Below are 19,259 nucleotides of genomic sequence, written 5' to 3' on the forward strand. Positions count from 1 at the left end.
TTAGTATAAGTTAAATTCATATATTTAGTTTCATAGTATAAATTCACCTCTATAAATATTACTCTCATCATTGTTCTCTTGTGTTGATTAATTGATTTCTTTATGTTTTGGTAGTTTAGGAGTGGAACGATTCCGTACTCTATATATTACATAAATCTATATGTGAGAGTAGAAAATAAATAATTAATACCGTAAGAATAAGGTTAGAGTAATCTAATTGAGTTTTTACAGGTTATCACCAAGCCTTTTCAATTTTCATATTCACCAAGGCCTAAATACCAAGTAGCCACCGAATACTGAAAAACATAGTACAAAATATCAGGATATGGGTATTTATCGATATTCAATTTCTAGATATGTATCGTGGATATATCCCCCTCTTTGGGGATATTTGCCATTGTTTCACATGCAAATATCGTGGATATATCCAAAATATGGACAAATATCGTAGATATTGTGGATATTTCATGATACATTATTTATATTTATTTGAAATATAATAGTAAATATTAAATAAAATTGTTATATACACAAAATATCTCTAAATATCACAAATATCGTCAAAATATCACCGATATTTGCAGTTATATATATTTCTGAACATATCGTGATATTTATATATCTTTCTCTAAAATCTGGATAGATATCCCCCAATATCACGATATATCGGGATATTTTGTATTATGCTGAAAAGTACACAAGCAGAAAGTCCCCATGGCAATTATCAATGAACTAAAACCCCACCAACTAGCCACAGGCCAGTAGCCACGACGATGTACAAACTACTCAAAGTCTCGAACTACCCCGAAGTCAGTCCAAGCAAAGAACAAAAAGATATAAAGAAGAAGAACAAATCCTCTCTCTAATCTCTATACCAACCAAAAAAAAATGTTTCTCCACCGACTCATTTTCTTCCTCTTAATCCTCACCACCTCATCCCAGGCACTGGATTTCCTCTTCAACTCATTCAACACAACTGATAATCTAACACTAATAGGTGATGCCATAATCGACTCATCTGTAATCCGGTTAACCAACGACTCAAACCAGTTCTCCATCGGTCGAGCTTTCTACCCATCAACCATCCCTATACTAAAACCAAACTTTACAAACCTCACTTCATTTTCCACCTCATTTATTTTCTCAATCCTTCCACGTATAGCTTCTACTCCCGGTTTCGGCCTAGCTTTTGTACTCTCCAACTCAACTTCACCACCCGGTGCACTATCAAGTCAATACTTTGGTCTTTTCTCTAATGCTACTGTCCGTTCTACTGCTCCACTTTTAGCTATAGAATTCGATACGGGTCTGAACCCGGAGTTTAATGACCCGAATGATAATCATGTTGGTATTGATCTTAATTATATAGAGTCTATAGTGACCGAACCAGCTGGGTACTATAGTTCTACTACAGGTTTATTTGTACCTGTGAACATGAAAAGTGGTCAGAATATTCGTGCATGGATTGACTTCAACGGTAATAATTTTCAAATTAATGTTACTATTGTTCCTGTGAGTGTGGGTGATGGTCGTAAACCTTTACGACCTTTGATTAGCTTTAGTAATCCTGTTATTGGTAATTATGTTAGTAGTGATATGTTTGTTGGTTTTTCGGCTTCTAAAGTTACTTGGATTGAACCTCAAAGGGTTCTTGCTTGGAGTTTTAGTGATACTGGTAATGTAGCTAGAGATATTAACACAACGGGATTACCTGTTTTTTTACAAATCGTCTGGGGATTCTTCTAATAAGTTATCTGCTGGAGTTATAGCTGGAATTTCAGTTGCTTGTGTTGTTGTACTTGTGATGGTTTGTTTATTTGGGGTTTATTGGTTTTGGTTGAGAAAGAAGAGAAATGGGGTGGGAGAAGAAGAGGATAAGATTGAAGATTGGGAACTTGAGTATTGGCCACATAGGTTTTCTTATGAAGAGTTGTCTGAAGCAACAAAGGGGTTTTCGAAAGATGAGCTGTTAGGGTCAGGTGGATTTGGTAGAGTATATAAAGGAGTTCTACAGAATAACACACAAGTTGGTGTGAAATGTGTTGCTCATGATTCGAAACAAGGGTTGAGAGAATTCATGGCGGAGATTTCGAGTATGGGTAGGCTACAACATAAGAACTTGGTTCAAATGAGAGGTTGGTGCAGAAAAGGCAATGAGTTACTTCTTGTTTACGATTACATGCCGAATGGAAGTCTTAACCATTGGATCTTTGAGAAAGCTAAACAGCTTCTAAATTGGGAAGGTCGTAGAAAAGTTCTCGTTGATGTTGCTGAAGGATTAAGCTATCTTCACCATGGATGGGACCAGGTAACATTTTGTACCTAATTTTCAATTTTTTAGAAAATTTCTTAGATTTTAGTGAATTAAGGATGTGCCTAATAAATTTATAGATTAAACTAAATTGATTATGACAATGGAAATGAATGTTGTATATTAGTTTGAGCAGTTGCACCCAATGTAGGATCTCAATGAGATACAGTTAGTCTGTCTCCCCTCAAAAAAAAAAAAAAGAAGAAGAAAAGATCATGATAGTAATGCCAGTACTTTGCTATCATTTGGTTTTTTAGGTTTTTTTTTTTTTTTTTTTTCATCTCGTATTGTGATACATTTTAACTTACTAATGTAATTAGTAGTATTGTAGTATACTTGTCAATCTTTCCTACATTCTAGAAAATCATACAGGGTCAAATAATTCAAAGTGGCGATTGTGAAAATAGTATTCAATCTGAAATTTTACTTCGATGCAGGTAGTCCTTCATCGTGACATTAAAGCCAGCAACATCTTGCTGGATGCTGATATGAGAGGTCGGTTGGGTGACTTTGGGTTAGCAAAGTTATATCAACACGGGCAAGCTCCAGGAACGACACGTGTAGTTGGTACACTTGGATATTTGGCTCCCGAATTAGCTAATATACCTATGCCTACAGCTGCTAGTGATGTTTATAGTTTTGGAGTGGTGGTCTTGGAAGTGGTTTGTGGGAGGAGGCCTATTGAAACTTGGTCAGATGACGAGCCATTGTTGATTGATTGGGTGAGAGAGTTGTATGAAGAAGGGAAGTTAAGGGAAGCTGCCGATGAGAGAATGGATGGGTACAGAATGGAGGATGTGGAGATTGTGTTGAAGCTTGGACTTGCTTGTTGTCATCCTGATCCTCAACATAGGCCGACAATGAAAGAGGTGGTTGCTATTTTGATTGGAGAAGAGGCAGAGGTGGGAGCGATGCCTGCTAATATATTGTCAGATCTTGGTCGTGGTGATAATGTTGTTAGTGGTAATGTTGGTGGTAAAGGAAGGGAACAGCTTCATTCATCCTGATGGAATTACGACTACCCAGTTTATCAGTTCTGTTTTATATTTTAAAAACACCCACCCCTCTGTTTCTCTTAATCGGATCATTTTTCACACACTACGACCTGAGCAAGGCGATGTAGCATGTCCGGGGTTGGAGTTCTGCTCACATGGCAAGATAACTTGTTCTACTGCAGTGTCTTCATCGAGATGTGGATACATTTGTTTTAACACATGGATGCTTGAAATTATTTTGTTAAATTTTCTTTGCTCTCAGCATGTATATGTATTTTGAATTTTTAAAGTAGAAAGTATAGGTTGTATATGTGAGTTCACTGTATTGGAGTAAATACTGAAATGAAAAGTTTGCAGAGTTGCCACGGCGTTTTTATTTTTTGCTCTTCTTTGACCTCGCTCTCACCCTGAGCATTTATGGTGAAATGAACCATCCAAAAGTAGTAGTTCTAGAAATGGAAGAAAGTTCTTGTTGACAAGTATGAATAGCTTAACCAGACGCGCTATTGTCACAAAAGCATCATCCGCCAAGTCACTCCCAAATAAATTCCTTTGGAATTTTAATGCACCTTTGACGAACGATTTTATATACAGGTTATAGTCGAAGTAAGCTTGAGGTCATTCCTCAACGATGTGATTGGTTTATTCTCCGGTTGGCGTAAAGGGTAGAGTACTAGAGTATACATGAAGCATAGGTTTGGCAAAGTTACCATCATGATTGTGCAATGGAAATATCCAGCAGGATCAGAATCCATCAGAGTTAAGTTTGCCATAATCAGAACATATTTCATCCGTCAGGACAAAAGGTTGAGCAGATGAAGTGGGATCATCAGGCAGGAAACTAATTTTTTAGCCTACAAGAGAATTCGAGTAACCTCCTGTTTAAAGGTATGATAAAATGTGTTTGCCTTGGCCAGGAAGAGCGGTTGGTTCACTTCTTGGTCGTGGGAGGATGGTCCATGCTGTTTGCGACACTTGTTGGGTAGACTTGTGGTCACTTTGGCCGATGGAGACGCGTTTTTGGTTAGCTAGAATTTGGAGGGGGGCATGTAAAGCCGTCACCACCATTAAGTATATCCATGTCATAAAAAAATGTTTACACCCAAAGCTGTTGATTCTGGATGATGGAATATCTTAACTTGAGGTATCTTTTTTGTCTAACGACTTGTGTGGACGTGATACACTAAAGCTCATGAAGAAACACACAACTCACCACTCGTTTCAATCGATAATGCAAACAGCCAAAACTGTATACTCTCCCCCCAAAATGCACACTCAACTCTTCTCTCTTCTCCTTGCTATTCCATGGCCAACAGTCCACTCTAGCTGCATATATTCTTTATACCCTCCTCCACAACCTCTCTCTCAACTTTTCCTACTCGTGCTGCTCTTATTATCGGACACATGAATCACTCCTATTGCTTCTCTTCTATAAGAAGAATTGGAGGAGCAGAAGCTTTCCTACTCGACAAATTTCGTATAAACAATCACAAACAAAGCTCTCCTCACATCTCAAAGAGAGATGATAAGAGTTTACAGCTCAGACCTCAACCACCCAAGTCCTCCCTCCTCCCAGTTCTCAGACTAACAACTCTTAAACCCATCCTTACTTGTGCAAGTCTATCATCCTTTGCTGAAGCTGAAGGAGAAGAACAGGAAGTAGGCATTGAAAACAAACTAAAAGATAAAGATGTCAAATCCGCCGACTTACCAGGAATGGCTCAGGCCTTCAACATCTCTTCAAGAACCGCTTTTGCAATTTCTGTTTGCATTGCTGTTGCAGCTCTTAGTGTTCCACTTGTTATGAAGTCGTTGGGGCAAGGTCTGGGGTTGAAGAACAAGTTGCTTTCTTACACGACACTCTTGTTTGGCTTTTACATGGCTTGGAATATTGGAGCAAATGATGTTGCCAATGCCATGGGAACTTCAGTGGGTTCGGGTGCCCTGACTCTTCGGCAGGCAGTTATGACAGCAGCTGTTCTTGAATTCTCGGGGGCATTAATGATGGGGACTCATGTGACCAGTACAATGCAGAAAGGAATTCTTGTTGCGAATGTCTTCCAAGGGAAGGATTCGTTGCTCTTTACGGGGTTGGTTTCTTCTCTAGCAGCTGCAGGTACCTGGTTGCAGGTGCTTTTCCTCATTTCATTAAGCATTTTTGTTGTTGTTGTGCACTTGTACTTGAAATTTACATTCGTATAACTTGGAATTAATAAGATTAAAATTGGTTAAACTCATCAATAATTTGTCAAACACTCGGAAAAGTCTACGGCTATAAGAGAGACTGCTTAGTAAAAGAAAGTAAGGCAACAAGGAAGCTGGGGAACAGACAGAAGATCTCAGAGCAGTCAATTCACTCGAAGCACCAAATTTATAACATTTAAAAAAAATGAAAAGTATGGTACACTTGGTTATGGACTTTGGTTGTTATGATCTTATGGCAGTTCTAACATTCTACTTTAGAATTATCCGTACTCTCGTATACATGCCAAATAGTACAACAATTTTATCTATCATGGTATGTATGTTACCCATCTCTATTGGCGGAGCAGCTAAGAGGACATTTGTTACATGAAATATTCAGGTTGCGTCATACTATGGTTGGCCTGTCTCTACCACACACTGTATAGTAGGAGCAATGGTTGGATTTGGTCTAGCATATGGAGGATTTAACGCTGTCTTCTGGAGTTCATTGGCAAGGGTGACTTCATCCTGGGTTATCTCCCCCTTCATGGGAGCAGCAGTGTCCTTTCTCGTCTACAAATGCATCCGAAGGGTAGGTTCTTTTATTACATGAGCACAAGACAGAAAATAAACTATAACTTACTCCTGATTCTTTACTTTTCTGCGCTTTCCCTAGTTTGTGTACAGTGCTCCAAATCCAGGGCAGGCAGCTGCCGCAGCTGCACCAATTGCCGTTTTTGTGGGTGTCACTGGCATCTCTTTTGCTGCTTTTCCTCTTAGCAAAATTGTCCCCATGGCTCTGGCCCAAGCCCTGGCCTGTGGGACTGTCGGTGCAGTTCTCGTTAGCAGAGTTATTCACAAGCAACTCGGCCACCTTCTCCTAAAATCCAACTCGTCACAATCAGAAACAAAAGAAGATCCCTCTCAAAATAAAAGTTTCGGATTGCTCACAGATGTTGCAGGGCCCAAAGGCACCCAGTTAGAAATTGTCTATGGTGTGTTTGGCTACATGCAGATTTTGTCAGCTTGCTTCATGTCGTTTGCCCATGGAGGGAATGATGTCTCAAATGCAATAGGCCCACTGGCTGCTGCATTATCTATTCTCCACGGAGGTGCCAGTGGAGCTGAGATTGTGATTCCAATAGATGTGCTTGCATGGGGAGGATTTGGAATTGTTGCTGGGCTGATGATTTGGGGGTACAGGGTGATAGCAACTATTGGAAAGAAGATTACGGAGCTAACCCCAACAAGGGGTTTTGCAGCGGAGTTTGCAGCAGCTTCAGTGGTTCTTTTTGCCTCAAAATTGGGACTTCCAATCTCTGCAACCCACACATTGGTGGGTGCTGTAATGGGTGTGGGGTTTGCAAGGGGTCTGAATAGCGTGAGAGCTGAGACTGTAAAAGAGATTGTGGCTTCTTGGGCCATCACGATTCCAGTTGGTGCACTCCTTGCTGTATTGTACACATGGATCCTGAACAGGCTCTTGTCAGGTCTACTTTGAGTTGTACACTGAAAACATTTAAACAGATACGATATTAATATAACACGAAACCACTTAGCTGTGGGATTATTGTGTACAATTCCCTAGAGGAAGATGGGAGATCCAACTCTTGGTGTGAGTTTACCCTGCAATTAAAATGTTGATTTTCCGTGAAGAAACTGGGGCACCTTTCCTGCAGAAAGCTCATTGTATTTTAATTGAGCTATAAACTTTACGTTTGATCTGTGTAGAGTGGATGTCTTTTGTTAACTCTCATTCTATTTTCCATTTGTAGTAATTTAGTCACACAATATCTAGTGAAGATGGTTGGACTAAGAATCAATTATGTGAGAGATTTCCTCAAATGACAAGTTTGCAAAATTGCATTCTATTAACTAGAAAAGATGACATGAATCTCCCTGCTTGCTCAACTACTGAATGACAAGGAAATAAGGGAAAACAGTACTGGTCCTGGTGCATCCCCACCGTAGGATGGGCCTTTAGCCATCACGAGTACCGCATTGCCCGCCAATCGGACCATGAGTGACTATGGAAGTATTGAATCAAGACCATATTCATTGCCTAGTCTCCATAATAATGTTCTACCTAAATTGTCCCCTCCATTTTACTGATTAAAGTTGTAACAGGCAACACAGTGTCATACCTAGAAGTACTTTTCCATATTACGTTGACACCACCGGTTCAAGTCGCACATGTACTACATAACTCATTTATCAATGGTACATGAGGCCAGAGTGTCAGACTCTGTTAAGTGAACACAGATCTTTCCAGGTAGGGGAAAAGAAGGGGCAAAATAGAACCTCTACGGTACCATAGCGAACTGGATAAGATAAATATGTGGGACAGAGAGAAAAAGTGTGTACTATCTGATTGCATATTTACCGGCACATACTTCTCATACTTCATGTTTGTAGCATATGTACTGGGAGATATGTAATCTTTTAGTGGGATAAGGAAATTGTTCTGGTGGAACAATGATAGGTCTTGTTATGGAGCACTTATGTGTAAGTCACCCAGTCTCACCGGTTGGTCACTCTTCCAACTTACATTCTCAAACGGCCATATTCATATCCATTCAAATTAATAAGCAACAGGTTACATGTACAATGTACACAGACACGCACCTTATCCTCACTAATATGTATAAATGTGAAGCTATCAGGTTAAGGTTTTCCTTTAATTATAAGGATTAACTCAAAATATCAAAGTGGAACATAGTCGGAAAAGCTACTTTACGGAATTGAAAGGCATATTTAAAACAGCTAAGGCAATTCCTAAAGTGGAAAACATGCTTAATATATTTTGGGTTTTATAGATCTGCACCCCTATTTTGAAATGAAATTAGACTTGCCCCCCGAATTCAGGGAAATGAGACTTGCCCCCCGAAACTCACACACCGTGAAATGTCTCTGTTATCTCGTAGTAAAATGTCCTAACTTCCCTTTCTTGGTTATCTTAGAAGAGGGGCGTTTCTCTTGTTCCAGGTTTGTATTAGGGGGGCAAGTCTACATAAAATAATAATGTTGGGGGTGTTTATCTAATTATAGGTTTATATTGGGGGTGCAAGTCTAAATAAAAAGTTAGTAAGTAGGGTAATTCAGGTGTAGTTATTCTAGTTGTACTTATAGTCTTGACCGACTGAAAACCAACTAGAACTTTGAGTTCGAAATGTGAGTTATGAATGACAATCTCAATGTATTTTTGTCATTAATGGTTTGCAGATATGGAGTTAGGTTTTAGGTAAAAATGAATATTTTTTACACAAATGTACAACTAGAATGTTTTTTACACAAGAAAGAGTAGTTAGAACATTTCACCACAAGATAACAGAGACATTTCACGGTGTGTGAGTTTGGGAGGGCAAGTTTCATTTCCCTGAATTTGGGGGGGGGCAAGTCTAATTTCGTTTCAGAATAGGGGTGCATATCTATAAAACCCATATATTTTTATGCCAATCTTAGCACATATCAGTCCTAGCTTTCTGGAAAAATTAATCAGAGGTCGAATGAAAATACCAAATCAGATGCTTGAAAAGTATCTACGTACCGGAATATGTAATTTCGAGGAACATTCACTCCAAAGGAAAGTTTCACGGAGGCAGCTTTATTAAAGAAGTGAGGTACCAGGGCAAATCCCCAATGTTCTTGCCTTCTTAGTGTGTGTAAATATGAGCTCCTCCATACCAATTCTCTCCTCTACTACATTCCTCATAAGTCAAAACCCATCAACACGCCCTTGTTGGATCTTGTTACAAGGATTATACCTGGAAACTTGGAGTACTTATGTTTCAGTTTCTGTATCAGTACTGGAACAGAGTAACAATAAATTCCAGCTTCGTATCGGCACACTTCGTGCTCATACGAGGGTTCAAGGGGTTGAATGAAAACCTTTGGCCAAGTAAGAAAGATTCCAGAACGCCTTTGAATAACGTGTTTTAAGCACACGTCTAGCAATCTCAAACTTCATTGAGTACTTTCTTCGTTCTTTGTTCTTTTCAAATGTGTCAGACCACCTAGAAGAATTAACACATCGATTCAGTACTGCCAGCAATTTGATTACAAGATACAACTTCTGGAGGTCAGAATATGGTTTTTCATTTAGTCCCATGCCATCTGTGCACACACATCCTTGAGCTAACATCATATTCCCATAGGCCAGAAAACACCTGACGTTCAAGTTTTTTCTTTCTCCCGCTGATCCAATTGTTATGAAGGATGATGCACCCTTTCCTTTTGCAGGTTTCTTTTACATTTTCTTTCTCCCACAAGCTTTGGTAAGCCCCATTTGGGAAGACATTTCTGTCCAAGAAATGAACAGTCAGATTCGTTTCAGGTTCAACGCACCTGTCATCACCAAAACGGTTGGCTCCACCTTCCCCACACAGTACATCGTAGAAACTTGGTTGCTCAGACAAATCTGAAACAGATGCATGCTTCACCACTTTCTCCATTGCACCAATTGTTACCCCATCAGAGCGGGCAAAGTAGAAACCAGAGTTTAAGCGTCGAGGTAAATTTATCGGTCCTGCAATAAAAGTCAGAGGTGGAATAAGGTAAAGCATGACTTAGCAAAATAAATGAAACATACCACGACCCAACGTTTTGAAAGTTGTAGAAGCAATGTATTGCTCTTTCGTACTTCTATGAAGATGGAAATATCTGCAAGTATATTAATTATGGAGGAGGTTATTTTAAGTTAACATGCACTTCTAGAGTGTTCATGTGTAGTAGGGCTTAGGCTTATGGAAAACAATTATGGCTATTATGGCCATTCAAGAATACATAGATTGGAGAATAATGATATGGATTAGAAAATCTGAGAACACTTAAAAAGTTAATAGATACAGCCATCGGCAGGAGAAAAAATAATTAACATCTTCACAGAGGTGTAACAGAGGGGGGTATGTTGAGTAGAATAGAAGGAAAGAGTAAAAAAGACAAAACAGTAAATTAGCATAATATCAAATCACTCCAGGAATGACCCAAAACAAAGACTAAAAAACTCTCGATGAAATGGTTGGAATGCGAAAGGATGGTGCACATATCTAAGGCTTTATAACAGTGAGAGGGCTGAAAAACAAGTAGATTATGTATGTGGCTGTGTAGTAACTAGTGAGATCTAAACTGTGTGGTTTAATAACACTGGGGGTCTAACTACGATAATTAAGTTATTATATGTGAGATGAAAGACTTTCGAGCTGTGGGGGGTGTAAGGGTGTAAACCATATAAAGCGTAAAGTTTACACCCCTAGTGTCAAAAAACTCTTTCGAGTGGGGGTTGTAAATTGCAGGTAATAAGCTAATAATTAATAGATGGAGTGGGGAATTCCCCGTCCGGATACTAGTTGTTAAAACGCTTGGGCGACACTCGAACCAACGTCCGAACAAAAAACATTTCGGACATCACTTGGAGTGACATTTGACCTGTTACAACTCACACGCTACTTGAAGTGACTACCCATTTAAATTTAAAAGTGACGTCCCGGGTGTAACGGGCAGAAAACAACTTTTTTTTAATTTGAAGTGCATAAATCACTATATATCACTTCTATCTCCATTCTTTTTCATTATAATTCACTCCCAAACTCTTTTTTTTTTTTTTCTAGTCAATGGATTCTCAACATCAAGATGAAATTTCTCCAATGCCCGCCAATGGAAAAAAAACAAAAACAAAAAAAAGACCTGTCTATCAAATTTCACCATTAATGAAGATGTGAAACTTTGTGGAAGTTGGCTAACAATTGGAGAAGATGTGATTGTAGGTGCGGGTCAAAATTTGGGTAATTATTGGCAACGAATAACAAATAAATTCAAATTGCGCAATCCCGACACTCCACTCCACGCACCTTAAACTCAATCAAAGCATGTTGGCAAATGATTAACAAGGTTATGAACAAATTTGATAGTTATATGACATAATTGGAGAGCAATCATCTTAGTGGAACTAGTATTCAAGATATGGTTAGTCAAAATATGAATCTCCTACTTTTTTTAAGTTATTCCTCTTAATTATATTTTTTCTTTTCACTAGTCTAACTTTTTTTCTTTTTTGTAAGATGGGACGAGCAAGAGTATTTTACCAAAGATAAAAAAGGTAGCGTTTTTGTTTTTGACCATTGCTATATTATCCTAAAAGATACCCCCAAGTGGCATAAGTCAATAGAAACAAAGACAAAACCAAAAGCTTACTCAAAGAAAATTCATGGTGAAAGGGCATCGAATGTTAATGGCTATGGATCTTTTCATTCTTTCCCGTTAATCACGGCTAATTTTGCTTCAAAATATTCACATCGAAATTCCAAAAGAACAGAAAGATCGATAGCCATAATTTTAGCCTTTACTCTTCTTTCCAACACTTTAATTATTTTATTTTTCAATTCTTGATCACAATCCTTAGATTGAAAGGGTATTTCCAAAAGTTTGTCTTGTTTTTCCATCCTCAACTCAAAACGGTTAACAATCCCCTCCACCAATTTCACCGCTTCACTAGCTTTTCTTTTTTTTTCTCTTTTTGTTTCTTCACGCCATCTGATCATGTAAGCCCACTAGCCGCCATATTAAACACATTAACATCTTTATCTATACAAATTGGACTTTGCGAATCATTAACATTCGATGACCCTTCACCATGAATTTTCTTTGAAAAAGCTTTTGGTTTTGGTTTTGTTTTTGTTTCCATTGACCTATGCCACTTGGGTGTATCTTTAAGGATAAGATAGCAATGGTCAAAATCAAAAGCGTTACCTTCTTCATCTTGGTAAAATACTCTTGCTCGTCCCATCTTAAAAAAAAAAAAAAAAAAAAAAAAGTTGGAAAAGTGAAAATAAAAAATGCAATTAAGATTAATAACTAGAAGAAAAAAATAAAAATAAAATAGTAGATATATATTTTGACTAATAATATCTTGAATACTACTTCCACTAAGACGATTGCTCTCCAAATGTGCTATATAACCAACAAATTTGCCTACACCCTTGTTAATCATTTGCCAATGCGCTTTGATTGATTATATGGTGCGTGGAGAGTCGGGATTGTGCAATTTGAATTTATTTGTTATTTATTGCCAATAATTACCCAAAGTTTGACCCACATCAACAATCCCATCTTCTCCAATTGTTAGCCAATTTTCACAAAGTTTCACACCTTCATTAATAGTGATATTCGATATGTGGGTTTTTTTTCCCATTGGCTGGTGTTGGAGAAATTTTGTCTTGATGTTGAGAATCCATTGACTAGAAAAAAAAAAAAAAAAAAAAAAAAAAGTTTGGGAGTGAATTATAATGAAAGAATGGAGACAAAAGTAATATATAGTGATTCATGCACTTCAAATTCAAAAAAAGTTGTTTTTGCCCATTACACCCAGAACGTCACTTTGAATGACATTTGTATTGAAATTTAGATGGGCCATCATTTCAAATAACATGTGAGTTATAACGGATCAAACATCACTCCCAGTGACGGCTGAAATGTTTTTTGATCAGACATTGGTTCGAGTGTTGCCCAAGCGTTTTAGCAACTAATATCCGAATAGGGAATTCCCCCTCCCTCAATTAACTTTAGCCTATTACATATGATCTACACAACCCCCATTGGAAAGAGTTTTTTGACACTGGGGGTGTAAACTTTACACTTTATACAGTTTACACCCCACATTGGAGATCCCCTTAGTATGTTTCTTTCTTTTTTTTGGTGAAGGTAGATTTTGTTACCCAATTTAATTCTGAAGTAGGCTAGGTGGCCTAAAATACAAAGAATGGAATAAAAAAAAAAATTGGATGAAAAAAAAAAGGAACTCTTAAATTTCAAAACATCCAACTCAAAACCAATTAGCGATGTGTGAAGAGGCCGATATGCTTGCGAACACCAGAATCAACAGTCTCTCCTTGACCCAAATCCAAAACATGCTCCCACCTCAGATGTCATATTCTTCTAAACTCAATGTCATTAATACCCTTCTGGAGTACAGATCCTGCACCCATAGGCTCATAGCTAAAGTCACCAGTCCACCCAAACTGGCTCTTACTAGATATGAAGGTAATGACCTTCTTCCACACATCCTCTCTTTCCTCGACAAACCTCCACAACCATAACTAAGAAATCGAAGTTGAATCGAAAATTAAAACCCAAACTCCTTCCCCCTTAAAAAGACTCACATTCTTCCTTCCAACAAGATGGAACCTATATCTATCCTCTGAAACTTTTTATCTTTCCAACCTATCTGCAAGACTCTTAGGCATGTAAAAGACAGACATATAGTACACCAGGAGACCATGTGAACACGGTCCCTTGTAGATAGAAATCAAGTTTTCCATCCCAGAAGACTGACAAATTTTACAATGATACTGGGCGGGAAATGGCTTTGAATCTATACTCGGGTCCTTATGGAGAGTTAGGTTATCTAGAAGGAAAGCTAGCCCCATTTAATCAGTATACACCAAAATACTTGTGATATCTACCACAAAGATCTTGCACTTACACATATCCACCTTTAGATCTAACACAGCCTCAAAGTAGCAATAGATACCCCTAAGGGCCTGAATGTGTCCATTTTTTGCCACTAGAATACCTAGACATAGTCTACTTATTGTAATGGATACAATACAACACTTGGTTTCACATATCCATGGAATTTCCCATCCAGGCCACCCATCAAGCAAAGTTGTATCAAGTACTTACAAATATAAGTCCAATTATTGCCCTAAAATGTGAAGTACATTGGCTGGGCAAGCTAAAACGTGCGATTGAATTGAGTATTTTCTTATGCATGTGACTAGCTGCGGGCTTAGTGAATTTCAGATATAACTAAGTCATTTATGAGAATGAAAGCCTAGAGAAACAAGCCTTGCATCTACTTTCTTCTTTTCTTCTTCTTCTTCTCCCAAGGAGTAGGGGCTTGAATTTTCCCGGGAATAGTGACACTAGATTGTATTAGATTTTGGCTTTCTTATTAATGGAAGTAGAAAAAAGATAGCTTCCCTTATTGCCTTAAAGCACATCCTCCCTATTTATTCTCTCTACCTTTCATCCATTCTGATGAGTGTAGTGGAAGATCAAGATATTACACTTAACAATTAGATGTTACACCTAATAGGAGTTAGCTTGTTTATGCTTGATGCGAGCAATTACCATGCTTTGCATTTATCCATCCACACACATGCAATTGCTACACACTGCTGACTTGCATACACATACATGCACATGCTGTAACTCTTCAGTTACTGATCTTCAATATAAATAATTAACAACATCAGACTGAAAGCTTGATGGAAAACAAAGATGGGAGTTAAAAACAAGGATCAGACTCATGCTGCCAGCCAAAAATAGTTGACAAGAAGACAATGATGACAACTTTAATCTATGATATAAAAAAAGGATGTCTACAATTTCCAAGGGGAATAACTCCCACCTGGGACTCGAAGACATCCTTAGCCAAAATAAAAAATATGGGATTACCATAGCAATCAAATAAATTAACATTTTAACAGTACACTGTTCTTTACCGCTGAAAAGATAGCGACAGATGGGAAAATTGGTATAAATCCCCACCCATTGCAAGATTTTGTTCATGTCATTTTAAATTTGAATAAAAATATGACCTCCACTTCCAAATATCAAGCTTATGCAGAAAGACAAAACTACGTATACCAAAGGGGCAGTTGGTTTAACTGAGGCAAGCACATTAACTAAAATATCCTAGGGCGGCGGGTACACAACATCATAACAACTCACATAAAAAAAAGTTTATGTTAGGTAACGAACAGTAAAGGTAGAATTAGCACCTGTCTTATTATATTCATCCGATTGTGCTGCTAAAACACCAGGGCCAAAGGAGTAAAGTAGTGGTAATGGATTTTCGAACCAGTAGACATCAACATCGCTCAAGAGTATGTTGTAACCCATATTAAGTATCTGCAGAACAATCCTGGACTTCACTTTTGTCACCTTCTGAAAGCACTTCGTGCCGAAATGACAGTTGTTGAAGCTTATGTCGCTTGGGGCCAATGGGTCTTTGAAAACAGGTAAACCCTGTAAAAGTCAATTTGCCTTGGTTTAACATATTAATAAATAAATACAAAGAAAAACTAGAGAAACCTGAGCACCTATCAATGCATACCTCTAAGGCATGGACGCAACTACCAAAGGGTTGTGTCCGTGTCTGCGTCAGATACGTTATATGTATGCGTGTCTGACGCGGTCAACTAAACCAAACACGGGTCAAGACGCGGTCAACATGGTCAAGACGCAGATTTTGACTCAAAAAAATATAAAATAAATCAAAATAATACTAAAAAACTTAATTTTTCCGGTTTTTATTTTGGTAAGACTTATGACATGTTTTTAAAGTTTGATTAGGAAATAGTGTGACTATTTATCTTAAATAGTTTTGAATTTATGAATGTTGATACATTTAATTTAGTTTTTAATTTTTATTTATATAAAATAAAATTATAAATATTAATTAATTTTTGCGTCCTTTACCGCGTCCGCATCAAATTTGATAAATGTTGGCTGATCATATATTTCATTGTAGTTCTATCATCATTCAGAGTATCATTTTCTGCTTTTTTGAGATATAACCGAGTCGTCACGTCACCGTGTCCGTACAACATAGATACATACTAATAAACAAGTAACAAATTCTAAGCAGAACTTGCCTACGATATCTCAGAAAAATAGATTGAGTGAATTGGAATATCATAGCCATCAGAGCTACGAATAGTTTGTTGTCATTTGTCAAAAATGTGTTATTTTAGAAAGTAATTAGTGGATCATACAAATACTGTATACTGTGATAAAAAAAAATAAATAAATAAATAAATTAAATTAAATTAAAATAATAAATAAAACAACAACAACCCACAATTTGGTTAGTTTCTGCCCTGATAGAGTGCCAACTGCCAACTAGGGACCCTCTAGTTGGTGGAGAATACCTGTGTAACACCCCACACATTTTGCTACACATAGGTAGACAGTATGGTGTCCTACCGAGGAAGGATTTCAATGGACTCTTGGAATGATAGAAACTTACTGGAAATAAATTACAATAAGACAAAAGAATTTGGTGCTCGATGCAATGTGGAACAGTAAACAATACCTGCAACACTGAGAACTGATAGATATCATTATCAAGAGCACAAACCACAAAATTTGAAACCTGTAGTTGACGTAAGCGGCATACCCAGCTGAGAAGCATGTCCCTGTAATTGTTTCCAGCAATTGCAAGCACAATCGTCTTATCCTTATTTGCCATTTTTGAAAGTAGTGACTCCAAAGAGAAAGGAAGAGCAATTGGTGCTGAAATATTAACAAACTCCTTATATGAGCAATCCATAGTTTTGTCCAGTGACTTAATACCTTTTAAACAATTCATCCATTTCTTCTCCCTCATGGATCTCAAAATCCTTCCCTTCCACAAACTCAAGGAACCCTGACCTCGATAAGGGAAAGCAACATTTTCTGCTGTGTCAACGAAACCATAGTGACCATCACACTTAACAAGTTTTACTAGCTTGTTTGAAAAATTTGCTCCACGGAAGTTCAAAGATCCATATAGTGCACCAAGAAAAGAATTGCCTATGTACTCCCAACCTCTTTTACTCGTATCTTCATAGTCTGAACCTTCAAGAAATTGGTTTGGCCAATGGCCCAGCTCATTCGGGTAGAAACTTGAGATAGCCCCACTGGCATCAAATACAAATCTAAAATCTGATGACAAAGCCTCATTAATGACCCATTGGTTGTAAATCCCTTTCCCATACAAGAAAGGTGGGAGCACCCCTGCATGTAAAGGCAGCTCCCCAGTGTTCCATGCCATAAGCATTCTCTCCTCACAATGACTCCTTTTTTGTTTCCCAACCAGAAACTCCTGCAACTGAGGGAAGAGGGAACACAATTAGGTGTCTCCTGCAAGATTATCCAAATTGAATTTGCATTAGGTTCCTTCATACCTTCTTTAGTTTGATATGTTTACCATCTTCTTGTAACCAATGCCGTGTGGCTTCATCCAAGTAAAATGGCAAGTGCGGTACAATTGATGGTGTTGCAATAAGGAGCCAGTCGTGGTCAAGTTTGTTAACAAAATTAAGAGCAGGCATGAAATCAGGCATAAGAACAGTCTCAGGATCAATTAAAACAGATACGTCCGAATGGGATGCTTGTGCTCTCGCAACCATGGAATGAAAGAACGGGGTACCTAAGAACCTACATAGTAAAACGCAAACAAGCTATTGGATGAAAAATGAAGATGACGCAATCTGTTAAACAACTTAAAAAGAATCAACAATTGGCTAAATTGCTCAAAAAATGTGCAATCAAATTGCCCCAAGCTTATAAGGACCTAGCTAATTAAACAAATGGTTGCAGAATCTGGAGTGAAACACATGAAACCAATCAAATACCAACTAAGAACTAGTCATGAATCTCAGAAGTCAGAACCATCAATCAAATGCGTATGAATATAAAAATTAAAAGAACCAATTGGATGAAAGTGAATATGCTCAGTGTGATGTCAAATATAAATAGAATCAATCTGATATCAATAGCCGATAAGATTTATATACAGCTAAACAAATGGATGCAAAACCATTGACAAGACGCGCATAAATCAAATAATGTAGATGACCCAAACAATAGAATAACACAAAAATAAAGAACTGCTTACGTGAAATCGATTTGAGATTCTACAGAAACCCGAGAACCAAGAGCACCTGCAAGAGAAACAAGAAAAGGGTCTCGACCAAAAAGAACAACAGTGACATCTGGTGATAAAGCAAGCCATGATCTAATTGCTAAAACTTGCCTAGCCCCAACAGAAGCAGTAAAAGAACTTGGTGCAGAAAATATAGTGACACTAAAAGAAGTCTTATTGGTTTTGGGGCTATACTTGATTTGGTCTTTAAAAGAAGGTAATCTTTGTGTAGCACGAAGAGAGAGTGCTATTAAGATGAACCCAGATAACCATATTGACCATAATAAACTCACTTGGAATCCCTGAAAATTAACAAAAGATATACATATTGTTAGTAAAAAATAACTTGTGTTAAACAAGAAACTTGTTTGGTGAATAATAATCTTACCTTGTGGTAGCTTAGAACAGCAGAAAGAGATGAAGTTTTCATTGTTGTGAGAGGAAGAGAGAAAGAGTATGTGTGTTGTGTTCTATACTTCTATAAGGTGGCGCTGAAAAGTGTATTGAGTGCAACTTTAACTGAAAACAGAAAAGTGGACTTCCATCCAAGGAGCAGTGGAGCACCCGACCGTATTATATGCACACACGTTACACGTACCGTAACGGCGTAACTTCAGCAATCAGCAGATCTTCCATAAGAGTCAGAATTGTTTTCTACTATAGTCAGTCAAAGTTACCTTAATATCTAGTATAGTCTTTTTTTGGTAAATAATATCTAGTATAGTCAAAGTACAGGAGAGCTGATTGCTTGCCTAATTACCTGGATGCTGAATGACTGAATGCCCTATTCAATTTCCAAACTGTTTTTTATTCTTGGGGCAGATTCATTGAAAAGAGGGGATTGGGAATTAAAGAGTTGAAAATTTGGAATGTTGCATTATTAGGAAAATTAAGAGTTGCATTATTAGAATGCAAAAAATCTTATATTTCTCTTTCCAAAAATTAAAAAATACAAATAGAAACAAATAAATAATTAATAACTTATCCAATTAAATAACTAAAATCCAAAATAGTAACAAATAAATAACAAAAAACTTAATTATATTTCCACAAAAAAAAAATTAATAATAAGTTGGGCGCC

The 19,259-nt window shown here is 37.6% G+C and overlaps 3 protein-coding genes across 11 annotated transcripts; 2 read left to right on the plus strand and 1 right to left on the minus strand.

The window, feature by feature from the left end:
• Window positions 1-741: 741 nt before the first annotated feature.
• LOC147497157 (L-type lectin-domain containing receptor kinase S.1-like) lies at window positions 742-3,682 on the plus strand. Its single transcript, XM_086559843.1, is given in 3 exon segments — window positions 742-1,719; window positions 1,721-2,308; window positions 2,749-3,682. Coding segments are annotated over 3 exon segments (1,989 nt in total). The 5' UTR covers window positions 742-888; the 3' UTR covers window positions 3,319-3,682.
• Window positions 3,682-7,220, plus strand: LOC147497158 (inorganic phosphate transporter 2-1, chloroplastic-like). Its single transcript, XM_086559844.1, has 3 exons — window positions 3,682-5,436; window positions 5,891-6,082; window positions 6,167-7,220. Exons 1-3 carry the CDS (start codon window positions 4,711-4,713, stop codon window positions 6,989-6,991), a joined length of 1,743 nt encoding a protein of 580 aa, XP_086415970.1. The 5' UTR covers window positions 3,682-4,710; the 3' UTR covers window positions 6,992-7,220.
• Window positions 5,659-19,004, minus strand: LOC147497159 (Nucleotide-diphospho-sugar transferase family protein). Of its 9 annotated transcripts, none has more exons than XM_086559835.1 (8): window positions 18,567-18,998; window positions 18,152-18,480; window positions 17,439-17,691; window positions 16,520-17,362; window positions 15,270-15,516; window positions 9,038-10,015; window positions 6,442-6,999; window positions 5,659-6,370 (listed from the first exon to the last, which is right to left on the minus strand). In XM_086559835.1, exons 1-6 carry the CDS (start codon window positions 18,606-18,608, stop codon window positions 9,585-9,587), a joined length of 2,145 nt encoding a protein of 714 aa, XP_086415961.1. In that variant the 5' UTR covers window positions 18,609-18,998; the 3' UTR covers window positions 5,659-6,370; window positions 6,442-6,999; window positions 9,038-9,584. The 9 variants fall into 9 exon arrangements, with proteins under 9 accessions (XP_086415961.1, XP_086415965.1, XP_086415964.1 ...); XM_086559839.1 differs by having other exon boundaries at window positions 5,659-6,999; window positions 16,520-16,585; window positions 16,670-17,362; window positions 18,567-18,997; XM_086559838.1 differs by having other exon boundaries at window positions 16,586-17,362; window positions 18,567-18,989.
• Between the last annotated feature and the right edge of the window lie 255 nt (window positions 19,005-19,259).

The sequence above is a fragment of the Coptis chinensis genome, chromosome 5, assembly GCF_015680905.1.
Source record: "Coptis chinensis isolate HL-2020 chromosome 5, ASM1568090v1, whole genome shotgun sequence".
Taxonomy (NCBI): Eukaryota; Viridiplantae; Streptophyta; class Magnoliopsida; order Ranunculales; family Ranunculaceae; genus Coptis; species Coptis chinensis.